The sequence below is a fragment of the Tursiops truncatus genome, chromosome 7, assembly GCF_011762595.2.
Source record: "Tursiops truncatus isolate mTurTru1 chromosome 7, mTurTru1.mat.Y, whole genome shotgun sequence".
Taxonomy (NCBI): Eukaryota; Metazoa; Chordata; class Mammalia; order Artiodactyla; family Delphinidae; genus Tursiops; species Tursiops truncatus.
In genome coordinates, this window is record NC_047040.1 from 113,728,923 (window position 1) to 113,743,262 (window position 14,340).

At 43.8% G+C, this 14,340-nt stretch overlaps 1 protein-coding gene and 1 long non-coding RNA gene across 2 annotated transcripts in view; one reads left to right on the top strand and one right to left on the bottom strand.

Moving 5' to 3' along the window:
* Positions 1 to 152: 152 nt before the first annotated feature.
* On the top strand, positions 153 to 12,420 carry LOC109549519 (uncharacterized). The gene is made up of 3 exons (XR_002175825.3): positions 153 to 343; positions 6,294 to 6,434; positions 8,489 to 12,420. It is a non-coding gene; the product is annotated as an uncharacterized lncRNA (long non-coding RNA).
* CFAP221 (cilia and flagella associated protein 221) overlaps positions 9,694 to 14,340 on the bottom strand; it is an 83,436-nt gene continuing 78,789 nt past the window's right edge. The window contains exon 24 of the mRNA XM_019932333.3: positions 9,694 to 9,799. Within this exon, the coding sequence (XP_019787892.2) occupies positions 9,694 to 9,799 (106 nt within the window). The remainder of the gene's footprint in view (positions 9,800 to 14,340) is intronic.

Consider the following 14,340-nt stretch of genomic DNA (forward strand, 5'->3'; position numbering starts at 1 on the left):
GGGAGAGAGACAGAAGGGCGGGACTCTTGGAGGCGGGGCTGGACGCAAAGCACGCAGGCCCGGCTATGGGGGCGGGGCCCCGAGGGCGGAGGCAAAGGGGTGGGACGCTCGGGGGCGGGGCTGAGCTTCCTTCCACACAGGTGGCCCGGACCGTCCCGTCTCGCTCTGGAAGGACCGGCGTCTCCGCGTGGGTCAGGAGGCGGCCATTGGCGGAACCCCCGTCGGAACCCAGGCCCCGTCCTTCCGCCGGGTCCCGTCCTTTCCCGTCGGGAAGCACTCTCTGCTGGCGGAGGCTCTGAGCAGGATTTTTATTACCATGGCCTCTGCTGCCGGCTCCTCCCAGGTGATCCGCACTGTGCAGTCCACGGAGCAGCGTTACACCTGTCAGCTCACTTTCCCAGCTGCTCTGTGAGAGGGTCAGGGGTCAGCCCTGCCTGCTCCTAGGCCTTTCCTTTTCGCGCTGTCTGTGGCTGCTTTTCCCTAGAAGGGCAGAGTCGAGTAGCGAGGACAGAGACAGTCTGCCCAGAGAACCTAAAACATTTACTCTCCGGCCCCTTGCAGAAAAGGTCTGTGGACCCCTGCAGTACAGGTGAAGGTGTGGGCAATTTGCTGGTGATGGACCAAACATTGTAAAGTCACAGCACAGTTTGGGAGGGCTGCAAGGGGTGGGTGGTTGGGACTACATTAGGGGATAAACAGGAAATAAATACAGGGATAAGACCCTGGGGAATGACGGATTACAGGGCATCTGATGGTTGCTTTTTTTTTTTTCATTGTGGTAAAGTACACATAATATTTACCATCTTGACTATTTTAAAGCGTATGGTTCAGTGGTATTAAATACATTGTGCAACCATCGCCACTGTCCCTCTCCGTAACTCATCTTGTAAAGCTGAAGTTCTACGTCCATCAGACAGTAACTCCCATTCCCCTCCCTCTACTGTCTGGCAACCACCGTTCTACATTGTCTCTGTAATTCTGACCACTAAGTATCTCATGTGAGTGGAATCATACAGAATTTATCTTTTGGTGATTGGATTATTTCACCTAGCATAACGTCCTCAAGGTTCATCCATGTTGTAGCATGTGTCAGAATTTCCTTCCTTTTTAAGGCTGAATAATATTCCATTGCATGAATATGGGAGATTTTGCTTATCCATTCACCTGTTGATGGGCACTTGGGTTGCTTCCACATTTTTGCTACTATGATCATGCTGCTATGAACATGAGTGTGCAAATATCTCTTCAAGACCCTGCTTTCAATTCTTTTGTGTATGTACCCGGACGTAGACTTGTTGCATAATGTGTTAATTTCATTTTTAAATTTTTTGAGGATCTGGCATCCTGTATTCCACAGGGGCTGTACCATTTTATATTCTCACCAACAGTGCTCAAGGTTCCAATTTCTTCACATCTTTACCGACATTTATCTTCTGTTTTTTTTTGGATAGTAGCCATTCTAATGTGTGTGTGGTGGTATTTTGTAGTTTTGATATGCATTTCCCTAATGATTAGCGATTTTGGGCACCTTTTCATGTGCTTATTGGACATTTGTATATCTTCTTTGGAGAAATGTCTATTAAAAACCTTTGTCCATTTCTGAATTGGGTTGGGTTTTTGTGTGTGTGGTTGAGTTTTAGGAGTTCTCAGTATACTCTAGATATTAATACCTTATCAGATATATGATGCAAATATTTTCACCCATTCTTGGGTTGCCTTTTTACTCTGAGGATATTGTCTTTTGAGGCACAAGATTTTAAATTTTCTTAGAGTCCAAATTGTTTTTCTTTTGTTGCCTATGTCTTTGGTGTCATATCCAGAAAATTATTGCCAAATCCAGTGTCGTGAAGTTTTTGCCCTATGTTTTCTTCTAAGAGTTGTATAATTTTAGGTCTTACATTTAGGTCTTCGATCCATTTTGAGTTAATTTTTAAACATGGTGTTAGGTAAGGGTCCAAATTCATTCTTTTGCATGTGGATATGCAGTTTTCCCAGTAACACTTGCTGAAAGACTGTCTTTTCCTCATTGAATGGTCTTGGCACCTTTGTCAAAAATCATTTGATCATATATACCAGAATTTATTTCTGGACTCTCTATTCTGTTCCATTGGTCTATATGTATGCCTCTTTTTTTTTTGTAATTTTTATTGGAGCATAGTTGATTTACAATGTTGTGGTAGTTTCAGGTGTACAGCAAAGTGATTCAGTTATATATGTGTGTCTTTATGCTGGTAATCACAGTGTTTTAATACCGTAGCTTTGTAGTAAGTTTTGAAATCAGGAAGTATGAATCCTTCAGCTTTGTTCTTCTCTTTCAAGATTATTTTGGCTATTCAGGATCAGTTGAGATTTTATATGAATTTTAGGATGGGTTTTTCTATTTCTACAAAAAAAAAATGACAGGGATTATATTGACTCTTTAGATCACTTTGGGTAGTACTGCCATCTTAATAATATTAAGTCCACAATTTACGAACACGGGATATATTTCCATTATTTATGTTTTCTTTAATTTCTTTCAGCAATGTTTTGTAGTTTTCAGTGTACAAGTCTTTCACCTCTCTGGTTAAGGTCATTCCTAAGTATTTTTCCTTTTTGTTGCTGTTGTGAATGGAATTGTTTTCATAATTTCCTTTTCAGATTGCTTATTGTTAGTATATAGCAACTGACTTTTGTATGTTGACTTTGTATCCTGCTGAATTCATTTATTAGCTCTAACAGGTTTTCGTGCAATCTTTAGGGTTTTTTAAACATAATTTCATATCATCTATGAACAGACATAATTTTACCTCTTCCTTTCCAATTTGGATGCCTGTTATTTCTTTTCCTTGCCTAATTGCTCTGGCTAGAACTTCTAGTCCTATGTTGAATAGAACTGGTGAAAGCAGGCATCCTTGGCACGTCCCCTATCTTAGTGAAAAATCAGTCTCTCACCATTGCTGTGGATTTTTCAAATATGGCTTTTATTATGTTGCGGCAGTTTCCGTCTATTCCTAGTTTGTTGAGTGTTTATTAATGAAAAGGAGTTGAACTTTTCAAATGCTTTTTTAAAATACTTTTATTTTTTAATATTTATTTTTATTTGTTTGGTTGCGCCGGGTCTTAGTTGTGGCACGCGGGCTCCTTAGTTGTGGCATGCAAACTCTCAGTGGCAGCATACATGTGGGATCTAGTTACCTGACCAGGGATCGAAGCCGGGCTCCCTGCAGTGGGAGCACGGAGCTTTAACCACTGTGCCACCAGGGAAGTCCCTCAAATGCTTTCGCTGCATCAGTTGAGATGATCATGTGGTTTTTGTACTTCATTCTGTTAATGTGGTGTATTATATTGATTGATTTTCATATGTTGAACCATCCTTGCATTGCAGGAATGAATCCCACTTGGTCATGATGTATAATCTCTTTAATATGCTGCTGAATTCCTATTTTGTTGAGAACGTTTGCATCAATGTTCATAAGGGATATTGTCCTGAAGTTTTCTTTTCTTGTAGTGTCTTTATCTGACTTTGGTATCAGAGTGATGCTGGCCTCTAGGATGAATCAGGAGGCATTCCTTCCTCTTCAGTTTTTTGGAAAAGCTTGAGAAGGATTGGTATTAGTTCTTTAAATATTTGGTAGACTTCACCAGTGAAGCCGTAGGCTTCAGGGCTTCTCTTTGTTGGGAGATTTTTGATTACTGATTCAATCTCCTTACTTGTTATAGGGCTTTTCAGGTTTTCTATTTTTCCCTAAAAATTTTTCTGAGGGGGCTTTTGGGCATGAAAGGAATACTTAAAGAGTTACTTATGTTTTATAAATTAATTTATTTATTTACTTTTGGCTGTGTTGGGTCTTTGTTTCTGCGTGCAGGCTTTCTCTAGTTGTGGCGAGCAGGGGCTGCGCTTGGTTGCGATACATGCGCTTCTCATTGTGGTGGCTTCTCTTGTTGCGGAGCACGGGCTCTAGAGCGCAGGCTCAGTAGTTGTGGCGTGCGGGCTCAGTAGCTGTGGCTCGTGGGCTCTAGAGTGCAGGCTCAGTAGTCGTGGCGCGCGGGCTCAGTAGTTGTGGCTCGCGGGCTCTAGAGTGCAGGCTCAATAGTTGTGGCGCACGGGCTTAGTTGCTCCGCGCCACGTGGGATCTTCCCGGACCAGGGCTTGAACCCGTGTCCCTTGCATTGGCAGCAGGTGGATTCTTAACCACTGAGCCACCAGGGAAGCCCACTTATATTTTAATTACTATTCAGTTGATTAAAGTATCAAGTTTAAATATCTCATATCTCTTAAGCCTAAAAGCCTAAAACGTCAGTTTGCAAATACTGTTATCTTAATAAATTCAGTGATCTTTGTATGAAAATAAGATTTTGTTTCTCCCTATTCTTTGGTTAGCCTTCAGTTAACCACGGGCTTTACAGATTAAATCTTCCTTAATTTTACCCCACACTTCTGTACTCAGTTGATCAAATTCCCTCGGGCATCTCAAACCATACGTTCAAATTTGACTTAGCCGACTCTTAAATACACCAATAGCCACCCCGTCCCAAGGAGTTTAATTCCCGAGCCAAATCTAATAAGCAAAACCTTACTAAACCATTAAGCAACTCTTATAAATCTAATAAAATGGACATAAATCTAACAGATTCTCTTACCTGTTCTAAACATCTTAAATGAAGTACATATAAAACAGTGGAATAAAACTCATTATTACAGATAGCCTACCCAGCACCCAAATATCAACCCAGGCAGATTCTTTTATTCATCTGGACACCACAAATGTGCTTTCCTAACCCAAGGGCACACAGCCATCCTCTCGGGCCATTTCACACTGAGGTGCTGGAGGCTGAACTCTTGGTGGGATATTCTTGCCCAGGACTGGGGTCCAGCATGATTTCCAGGATGATTCATCATGAGTCAGTATTTATTAGGCTGAGTCACTGTGGAGATAATTGGACTTCCCAAGCCTGTGTCTTTTTTTGTAATAGTAAAATCTTCCATAATTTTTCATTGCCTGAGTAGAGCTGATAAGATTCTACATCCCCTACCAGGGGTGCAATGAATATTTTAGCTGTTTGATTTGTAGTGATGAAATTTTGATGCTGACCAAAACTTGAATATAGTATATAGTATACACACAGTCTGGCTTTGCCAACATACCGTAAACATCATTATAAACTCGTACATGCCTTCTTTTTCTTTTCTTTTGTTTTTCTAGCATGCCTCCTATGGCTCTGCAGAGAACTACTGCTTTCTTTCTAGTCCCCAAATTGTCACCAGCTGCTCAGTGGGAGCCCCTTTCAACTGGCTCCTTTATCCTTTAAAATTGCCCTGGATCATTTTGAAAGCACACTTTCTTTCTGGCAACACACTGGTACTCCAGGCCCATCTTAATTATCCTTGCCCTAAGACACAGGATCAGACACTTTCCACGGCTCCTGGCTTCCTTTTGGGGAGCTGTGCTTGAGAGCCAAAATCTAGGCGCTTTGGGCACATGTTAGACCACTCTGCTTGGCCCTGGGAGTGGGTGAGAGCACGGAGGCCACTTTAGGGGCAGGCCCCGAAAAGAGAGATTTTTAACATGTCATGGAATCATACCATTTTAAATTTAACTCCAATTTAATGGACTACTTAAACCTTCTAATATAAAAAAATTTTTTTGTCTTTTCTTGAATACCAGCTTCCTTATTGCCACAAATACATTTTTTTACTAACTTTAACGTGAATGCTGTCTATTATAATACCGACCCGCGGAGACCAAATCAGACCCTGGGCCCCTTGCCTAGGCTGCACTGCACAGCCCCCTCTCACTTCTGAGATCCTAGTTTTCCACTGACTGTCCTTCCTTGGTATCTTTTTGACATCAGAAGCTGGTACTTTTGGTGGTGACTGTAGTGGGGACAGTTTGACTGAGTGATATCAGCTCATTGAGGGATAAATGAAATGACTTTATTTTTCCAGTGATTGCTACCAGCTGTACTCTTCACTGATTCCCTGCTTACTGACAGGGTCCCTTAAGGACACACAGTCCAAATCTATAATTTGTCAGTCAGTATCAGTTACTGGGACAGTATCATTTTGGTTGAGGCTTGTTGTCTGTTTTGAAACTTCAGTTTCATCTTTCACCCAGCACTGCCCCCATCATGTCAGCACCCTCCCCAGTAAAGACTAGACATGTGGCTCCACTGGCTCTGGTGGGCGCAGAGGCTCTGCACTCTCGCCCACAGCGCTTGTCCTAGGGATTCTTCAGCTGGTGGGAAAGACAGAAAGAGGAAGAACGATGTTTCTTTCCACGACTGCTCACCGGCGGCCCTCCTTCCTGCAGGTCATGATGTGAACAGCCGAGGCTGGTGGTAACCACCTTCCTGTCTCTGCTGTAGCCATCTCGGCTAATCCAGCTGGACTTCTGGCGGTGCTGGAGGTTAAAGGTGCCTCGGCACTGCGAGGCAGGAGGAGATTAGTCTTGGTAAGTCCTCTAGACGTGGGATCCAGGGAAAGGTGCAGAGTAGTTCGCTGGACAGTAATTACAGGACAGGCCCTGGGCATCCTGTGCAGGCTTGCAGTTCAGACGCATCAGCCTGACGCAGAGGGGAGAGCTTCTGGAAGGCCGGGGTGGGAGGGGGAGTAGCAGGGCCACTGGTGCCCCAGGGGTGGCCGGCCGAGCTCCAGGCAGTGGGGACCTGAAGAGTAGCCTGTCCTCAGGTTCAGGTCAACTCTACCATCAGGGAGAGGAAGTGTATCAAAAAGGGCCCACCTTCTGCGGGCCTCTAGCTGGCAAGACATTGAGCTGGACCTGGGAAGGGCATGTGTGTGTGCATACACAAGGGCTTGGGGAATCTAAGTATTGTCTGTTGATCTTCTGTATATGCTTCTAGCTCTTTCCTTTGCGTCGCTTCCCCTCTTTTCACAAGGGCTTTAACAAACTTCCCGCAAACAGAGTATCTGAAAAGAAACATCTGTTGAAGACACCACTGTTGGAGAACGTGTCACCAGACCCCCGTGTCCATGTCTTGGCTGAGTCCTGAGATCTGATTCAGCTCCTTGGTGTAAGACACGGACGCCCTCAAACTTCCTCAAGAAAAGAGGGGCTGTTGTGAGGCAGGGCCCTGGTAGCGGGCTGGCTGGGAACTGCTTGGCTCAGGGACTTGCGGGGCTGTCACAGGTGAGAAGAAAGTAAGGAGACTTGAGACTAAACGCCACGTGGCTCCTGAACAGTGAAAGCCCCTGAGTCGACAGCGCAGAGCCAGTCTTCATTTCCTGCTTTTGGTGATCGTGCCACAGTAGAGGTTAACATCAGGGGAAGCTGAGTACCGTATATGCGCGCTCTCCATTCTGGCTTTGCAGCTTTTCCTTAGGTCTAAAATTATTTCAAAGACAACCCTCAGAATGGGAGAAAATATTCGCAAATGAAGCAACTGACAAAGGATTAATCTCCAAAATTTACAAGCAGCTCATGCAGCTCAATAACAAGAAAACAAACGACCCAATCCAAAACTGGGCAGAAGACCTAAACAGACATTTCTCCAAAGAAGATATACAGACTGCCAACAAACACATGAAAGAATGCTCAACATCATTAGTCATTAGAGAAATGCAAATCAAAACTACGATGAGATATCATCTCACACCAGTCAGAATGGCCATCATCAAAAAATCTAGAAACGATAAATGCTGGAGAGGGTGTGGAGAAAAGGGAACACTCTTGCACTGCTGGTGGGAATGTGAATTGGTACAGCCACTATGGAGAACAGTAGGGAGGTTCCTTAAAAAACTACAAATAGAACTACCATATGACCCAGCAATCCCACTACTGGGCATATACCCTGAGAAAACCATAATTCAAAAAGAGTCATGTACCAAAATGTTCATTGCAGCTCTATTTACAATAGCCCGGAGATGGAAACAACCTAAGTGTCCATCATCGGATGAATGGATAAAGAAGATGTGGCACATATATACAATGGAATATTACTCAGCCATAAAAAGATACGAAATTGAGCTATTTGTAATGAGGTGGATAGACCTAGAGTCTGTCATACAGAGTGAAGTAAGTCAGAAAGAGAGAGACAAATACCGTATGCTAACACATATATATGGAATTTAAGAAAAAAAAATGTCATGAAGAACCTAGGGGTAAGACAGCAATAGAGACACAGACCTACTAGAGAACGGACTTGAGGATATGGGGAGGGGGAAGGGTGAGCTGTGACAAAGCGAGAGAGAGGCATGGACATATATACACTACCAAACGTAAGGTAGATAGCTAGTGGGAAGCAGCCACATAGATCAGCTCGGTGCTTTGTGACCGTCTGGAGGGGTGGGATAGGGAGGGTGGGAGGGAGGGAGACGCAAGCGGGAAGAGATATGGGAACATAAAAAAAAAAATTATTTCAAAATGAAAAAGAATTTTGAAATTACTGCTGCCTCGGTCCTGCCCTGGGAGTTAAGGGGAGCTCAGATTTCTGAACTCTTGTTTAATGCCAGGTACACTTTTCACATTTCCTAATGTAATCCTCACAGCCCCATGGGAGGCGAGCCCTGGAGCCGGTCGTACGGGGAAAGTGGAAGCTCACAGACACTAAGGAAGCCGTGTGGTTGATGAGAACAGGACCAGGATTCACCTGGGACCAGACGGCTGCCCAGGCCAGTTCCCCCACCGCCCCGCAGGGAGAGCCTGGCGCCAGGGCAGAGGAAGCTAGAGGCGGGACCCAGAGACGCAGGGGCTTGCAGCCCCCCGTGAGGAATCTGGACTTTATCCTGGAGGCCAGTGGGTCGCAGTCTGGGCTGCACATCAGATCCTCCGGAGAGCTCTAGAGATGATTACTGCCTGGGTCCTACCTACCCCAGGAAGTCTGACTCGGCTGTTTCTTGGTTTTGTTTTGTTTTGTTTTTTATATTGGAGTAGAGTTGATTAACAGTGCTGTGTCAGTTTCAGGAGTACAGCAAAGTGATTCAGTTATACATATACATGTATCTAATCTTTTTCAGATTCTTTTCCCATTTAGGTTATTACAGAATATTGAACAGAGTTCCCCGTGCTGTAGAGAAGGTCCTTGTTGGTTATCCATTTTAAGAATAGCAGTGATTCAGCTGTTGTTTTTGAAGCTCTCCAAGTGATTCTGACGTGCAGCCAGCCTATGCGTAAGAACTGGAGTCATGCTGCCACACACGGTCAAAAGGCCTGCTTGCCACTGACCCTTCGCAGGGACTCCTGGGCCCGAGGCGACGCCCTCGCGCCCCAGCTGCTCCCGAGAACCCTTGCAGAGGCCTCACCCTCTTCTCCCAAGCCAGTCTGCGGGCTCCGGTCGCCCCCCGCCTGGGTCTGCCCCCGTCACAGCCGCTGGGGAGGTGCTGTTTCCGGGAGCGGCCGCCAAAGCCAGGGTCTGGTGCTGGGGGGCCGTGGGAGCTGGCGGTCACGGCGGGGGGGGGGGGGGGGGGAGCAGCCCCTCCCCCGCCCCCCAGAGGGCGCTTGGCCTCTCGCACTCCGGAAGCCTTTGCTCCCACGCTAAAGCTTGCAGCCAGGAGCTCCAAACATTGCCATCATACTGATGACATTTTACTGTTACAGAGAAAAATAATTTAAAAATATATACATCATCCACATTTCAATTTTTTTTTCCTCTGGAAACTTTAATTCCCCAAATGGCTGGAACGTAAACAGACCAAGAGGACCACGGTGACCTGCAGAAAGCAAGTGAGCGGAACTGACCTCCCGGTGACTGTTGTTACTCTAGAGTCAACGAGTTGAGAGCTTTGCCCCGCAGGGTCTTCATCTCCTCAAACACCTTTTCTCCTGCCTTCTCCAGTGGCTGTGCTTGGTCTCTCGCCTCTCTAAGTATATACATCAAACACAGACCCGGCAAGGCGCATCGGGGCCCTCATGAAACACCACCAACCTGCTGCCGGGCCCAGCGGTGCGAGAGATGCCTTGTGAAGGTCGGAGGGCTGTTTATCCGCATACACAGTTGAAACCCCGCTTAGCGATCACTTAGTTACCAGTGGAAACACCCAACTGGTAAGTGGCTCAAGCCTGGTTTCCAGTCTGAGCCGCACCAGTAGCTTAGCAGAGCCACGTGACCTAAGCTCTCAGCCGCCGTTTCCAGACGCACACCTGGTGTGCATCCCGTCCCCCAGGATTGTTGCAAAGGGGAAATGAGAACTTACTCGTACACATCCCGGCACGATGGCTTCTGAAGGCTCAGTTGGCGGGAGCCGGTTCTTCATGTTTATGAGTCGAGTGGACGCACAGTATCTCTGACTCTGGCCATGGTTCCAGAAGGTGGGAATCAAGAGGGAGGGCTCTGCACCTGGGTAGAGCAGTGGCTGATGTGGAGGCCAGATGTCGCCGGTGTGGCGAGGGGTAGAACTCTCCAAATATCTGGGAGGACGTGATGAGTGTATTTGGTTGGAAGCACAGATGTCTAAGGACTGTGAGCTCAGCTATACGATCTGACCAGATAGAAGAATTCAATACAGAATTAAGTGCTTCTCCCCTATATTCACAGCAGCAGGAATCTAAAGTCGACACAAATGAACGTATCTACAAAACAGAAACAGACTCATGGGCATAGAGAACAGACTGGTGGTTGCCAAGGTGGGGGAGGGATGAATTGGCAGATGCAAACTATTAGCTATAAGATGGATAACCAACAAGGTCCTACTGTATAGCACAGGGAGATATATTCAATGTCCTGTGATGAACCATAATGGAAAAGAATATGAAAAAGAATATATATATATATGTATAACTGAATCACTTTGCTGTACAGCACAAACTAACACAACACTGTAAATCAACTATACTTCAGTGCTTCTGAAACATTTCCTAAAGAGGGTGAAATGTGAAGTTTTGGCAAATACCCGAAAGTTTTGAAAAAGCAGAAATATCTGAAAATGAAGAACTAAAATGTTCCCTAATGTGTATAATTAAAAAAACAATTGGCACCACCTTATGGAATCAGTGTAAAAATATATAGATCATGTCAGCCCTTAAAGATATTAATGATTGAGTGATATGATAATCTAAGGGGAGTTGAATGATATGTTGGCAACTAAAGTCACTCTCACAGTTTCTTGGACGTTTGCAATATGATTCTCCTTAGTGGGTCTTGAGAGGGTGTGATCACCATCAAGGCAGCAAAGAATCTCTCGGGTTGGTTACAGCCATCGAGGGAGAGCAGATGATTCTTTGCATCCGTGAAAATAAATATTTGCCACAAACCCAATAGACAGCAGTCTTCGTGGGGACAATAAGTCCCACTGATGGGTTCTTTATTTCTATCCCTGTCTGACCAAGCTCTGGTGTGTGTGTGTCTGACTCTGTCTGCTTCTGGCTGAGGCTGAAGGAGGTGAGGAAAAGGCACAAGGAGAGAGAAGACAGAGCTGAGCGTTGGGTCATGCTTGCTATGCGCTGGAGAGAATTTCAGAACCAAATACCTGCTGTACAGCGTAGGGAACTCTACTCGTATCTTGTAATAACCTATAAGGGAAAAGAATCTGAAAAAGAATATATATATATATATATATACACATATATATAACTGAGTCACTCTGCTGTATACCTGAAACTAACACAACTGTAAATCAATTATATTTCAATAAAAATTTGAAAAAAATGAAACAAAATCATCTGTGGGATATCAATCAGTTGGAATACTATGCAGCCAATAAACTGATGATTACATTGACAATTTTGACACATGAAAAAACGTACAAAAAATAATTTAAACTGCAAAATAGATGAATTCAAAAGGCCATGGATCTATTTATTGAAAATGTGTGAAATGTATGTGTATTTTGAAAAAAAAATTGGAAGCTAAGTTGTGCAGAAAATGTTTAGAGTTCATTGTTGGGTTTTTTTTGTTTTGTTTTTTTTGGTAAAGTAGCTAAAATACATTAAACAAGAAAAGAAGATCTTCCACTTTGGGTGAATATATAAAGTAATAAGTTCTACTTCATTCAATAATCATTTGATAATCCAATGGCATTCAGTATTAGCTTCTGTAGTGAAAATGGTGAAAAACCAGGTTAAATACCAAGTAAGCAAAGAGGTATTAGATATTGCCCCACTCATGGGGCAAACCATTCTAAGTCCAGGGGTAATTTTTGAAATTGAAAAAAAAAAAGTATCCCTTAGGGATACTTCCCTGGTGGCGCAGTGGTTAAGAATCTGCCTGCCAATGCAGGGGACACGGGTTCGAGCCCTGGTCCGGGAAGATCCCACAGGTGGTGAAGCAACTAAGCCCGTGCACCACATCTACTGAGCCTGCACACCTAGAGCCCGCGAGCCACAACTACTAAGCCTGCGAGCCACAACTACTGAGCCCGCGCACCTAGAGCCCGTGCTCTGCAACGAGAAGCCACCGCAATGAGAAGCCTGTGCACTGCAATGAAGAGTAGCCCTCGCTCTCCGCAACTAGAGAAAACCCACATGCAGCAACAAAGACCCAATGCAGCCAAAAATAAATAAATAAAATAATTTTAAAAAAATTAATTGAAAAATAGCCTCTTGGTCAACTGTTTGTTTGAAACCTGAAACAGAATGCAAAGTACATGTCTTTGTTGAGGTGTCAGAGGTTCTATGTGCTATGTAGTGTAACATGATATTTTATGGTTAATTAGCTGCTTAAAACCGATGCTCACTGAAATTCTATTTAAAATTTTTATTTCCTCGATTTTCTTTTACGGGAAACTGCCAGTCTACCTTCTGAGAGTGTTGGTTTGCTGTAGGCCTCTGCTACTATCACAAACAAACCAAAGGAACCCCATGCTCCTCTAAGATATGTGGGTATTCCCTTCCAAAAAGGCAGGGCCTCCCCAAAACACCCCAAACAAGGAAGACAAACTGAGAAATTTACAGTATCCACAGGAAGGGTAATTATCCCTAAAATATGAGGGACTCTTACAAATAAGTAAGAAAAAGATAAACACTTTCTACAATATAGGTAAAAAATCCCTTCATAAAAGAAGAAAAACAACGGATAAACATAGGAAATTTTTTACCATCACTTGTAAACAAAGACGTTTAAAATTCAAACAATGATATGGTCATTTAAAAACCTATCATATTGGTAAAGAAAAAAGCCTGATACCGTAACACGTTGTTCAGGGCATTTGAATGTGCGCATCCTGACCTCTGCTGGTAGGAGGTTTGTTGATGAACTTTCTGGATGGTGGTGAAGCACTATATATTAAAACCTTAAAATGAACATGAACCTAGCATTTATGTGTCTAGGAATTTATCCCAAGGAGACAGTCTGATAAGTTTTCAAGGAATTATGACACAAGGAGGTTTGTTGCAGCGCTACTGGCAACAGCAGAACATTGGAAAGAGGTGATGTGATCATCGGAAGGGCGTGTGAACACACGATGGCACACCCACGAACGAGATACAAAGGCGTATGTCTGTGTCTATACAGCTATGTTCATGCTATACTGCTAAATAAAATTCTAGAAGATAAAACAATATGACTGAGTTCATATATATATAAGGTATGCGTGTATGAATACATGGCAACACATACAGTTGGCACTCTGTAGCCATAGGCCCTGCATCTTCAGATTCAACCAACCCCGGATGACAAAAAATTTCAGAAAGTTCCAAAGAGCAAAACTTGAATTTGCCGTGCGCTGGCAACTATTTACAAGTCACTTACGTTGTATGAGGTATTATGAGTAATCTAGAGATGACTTAAAGTATCTGGGAAGATGTGCGTAGGTTATGTGCAAATTCTACAGCATTTTATACAGGGACTTGAGCATCCACAGATTTGGGTACTCAGGATGGGGGTGTCCTGGAACCAATCCCCTGTGGATACCGAGTGATGACTGTATGTACGGTTTAACAAAATATAATAGGTGTTTATGGTTTATTGAAACTAACAAACAAATAAATCCTTGGAAGACCACACATCAAAATGTACAAGTTACTGCCTCTGGGTGGTAGGATTATTGTTTTTATTTTATTCTTTATATTTTTCTGTATTTTCTAACATTTTAATAGTTAAAAAAGGCTTTATTTTTATTTTTTTCAGTAGACTCTTTTTTAAATCACTGATTTTTTGTTTATTTTTTGGCCACGCAGCATGCGGGATCTTAGTTCCCCGACCAGGGACTGAACCCGCACCCCCTGCAGTGGAAGTGCGGAGTCTGAACCACTGGACTGCCAGGCAAGTCCCAAAAAAGACTTTTTTTTTTTTAAAGAGAAAAAGAATTCTAAAAAGGATAACTGGAATTTCAAACTTACAAACCATATGAACTCTGGTGGTTATTTACTTTGCCAAAGTATTCTTCAAAACCAATTCTTGAAGGGTGACGGTTTGCTCGGCTAGTTGGCCCCTGAGCGAGAGGCAAAGAGAAGAATTCACGTGTGC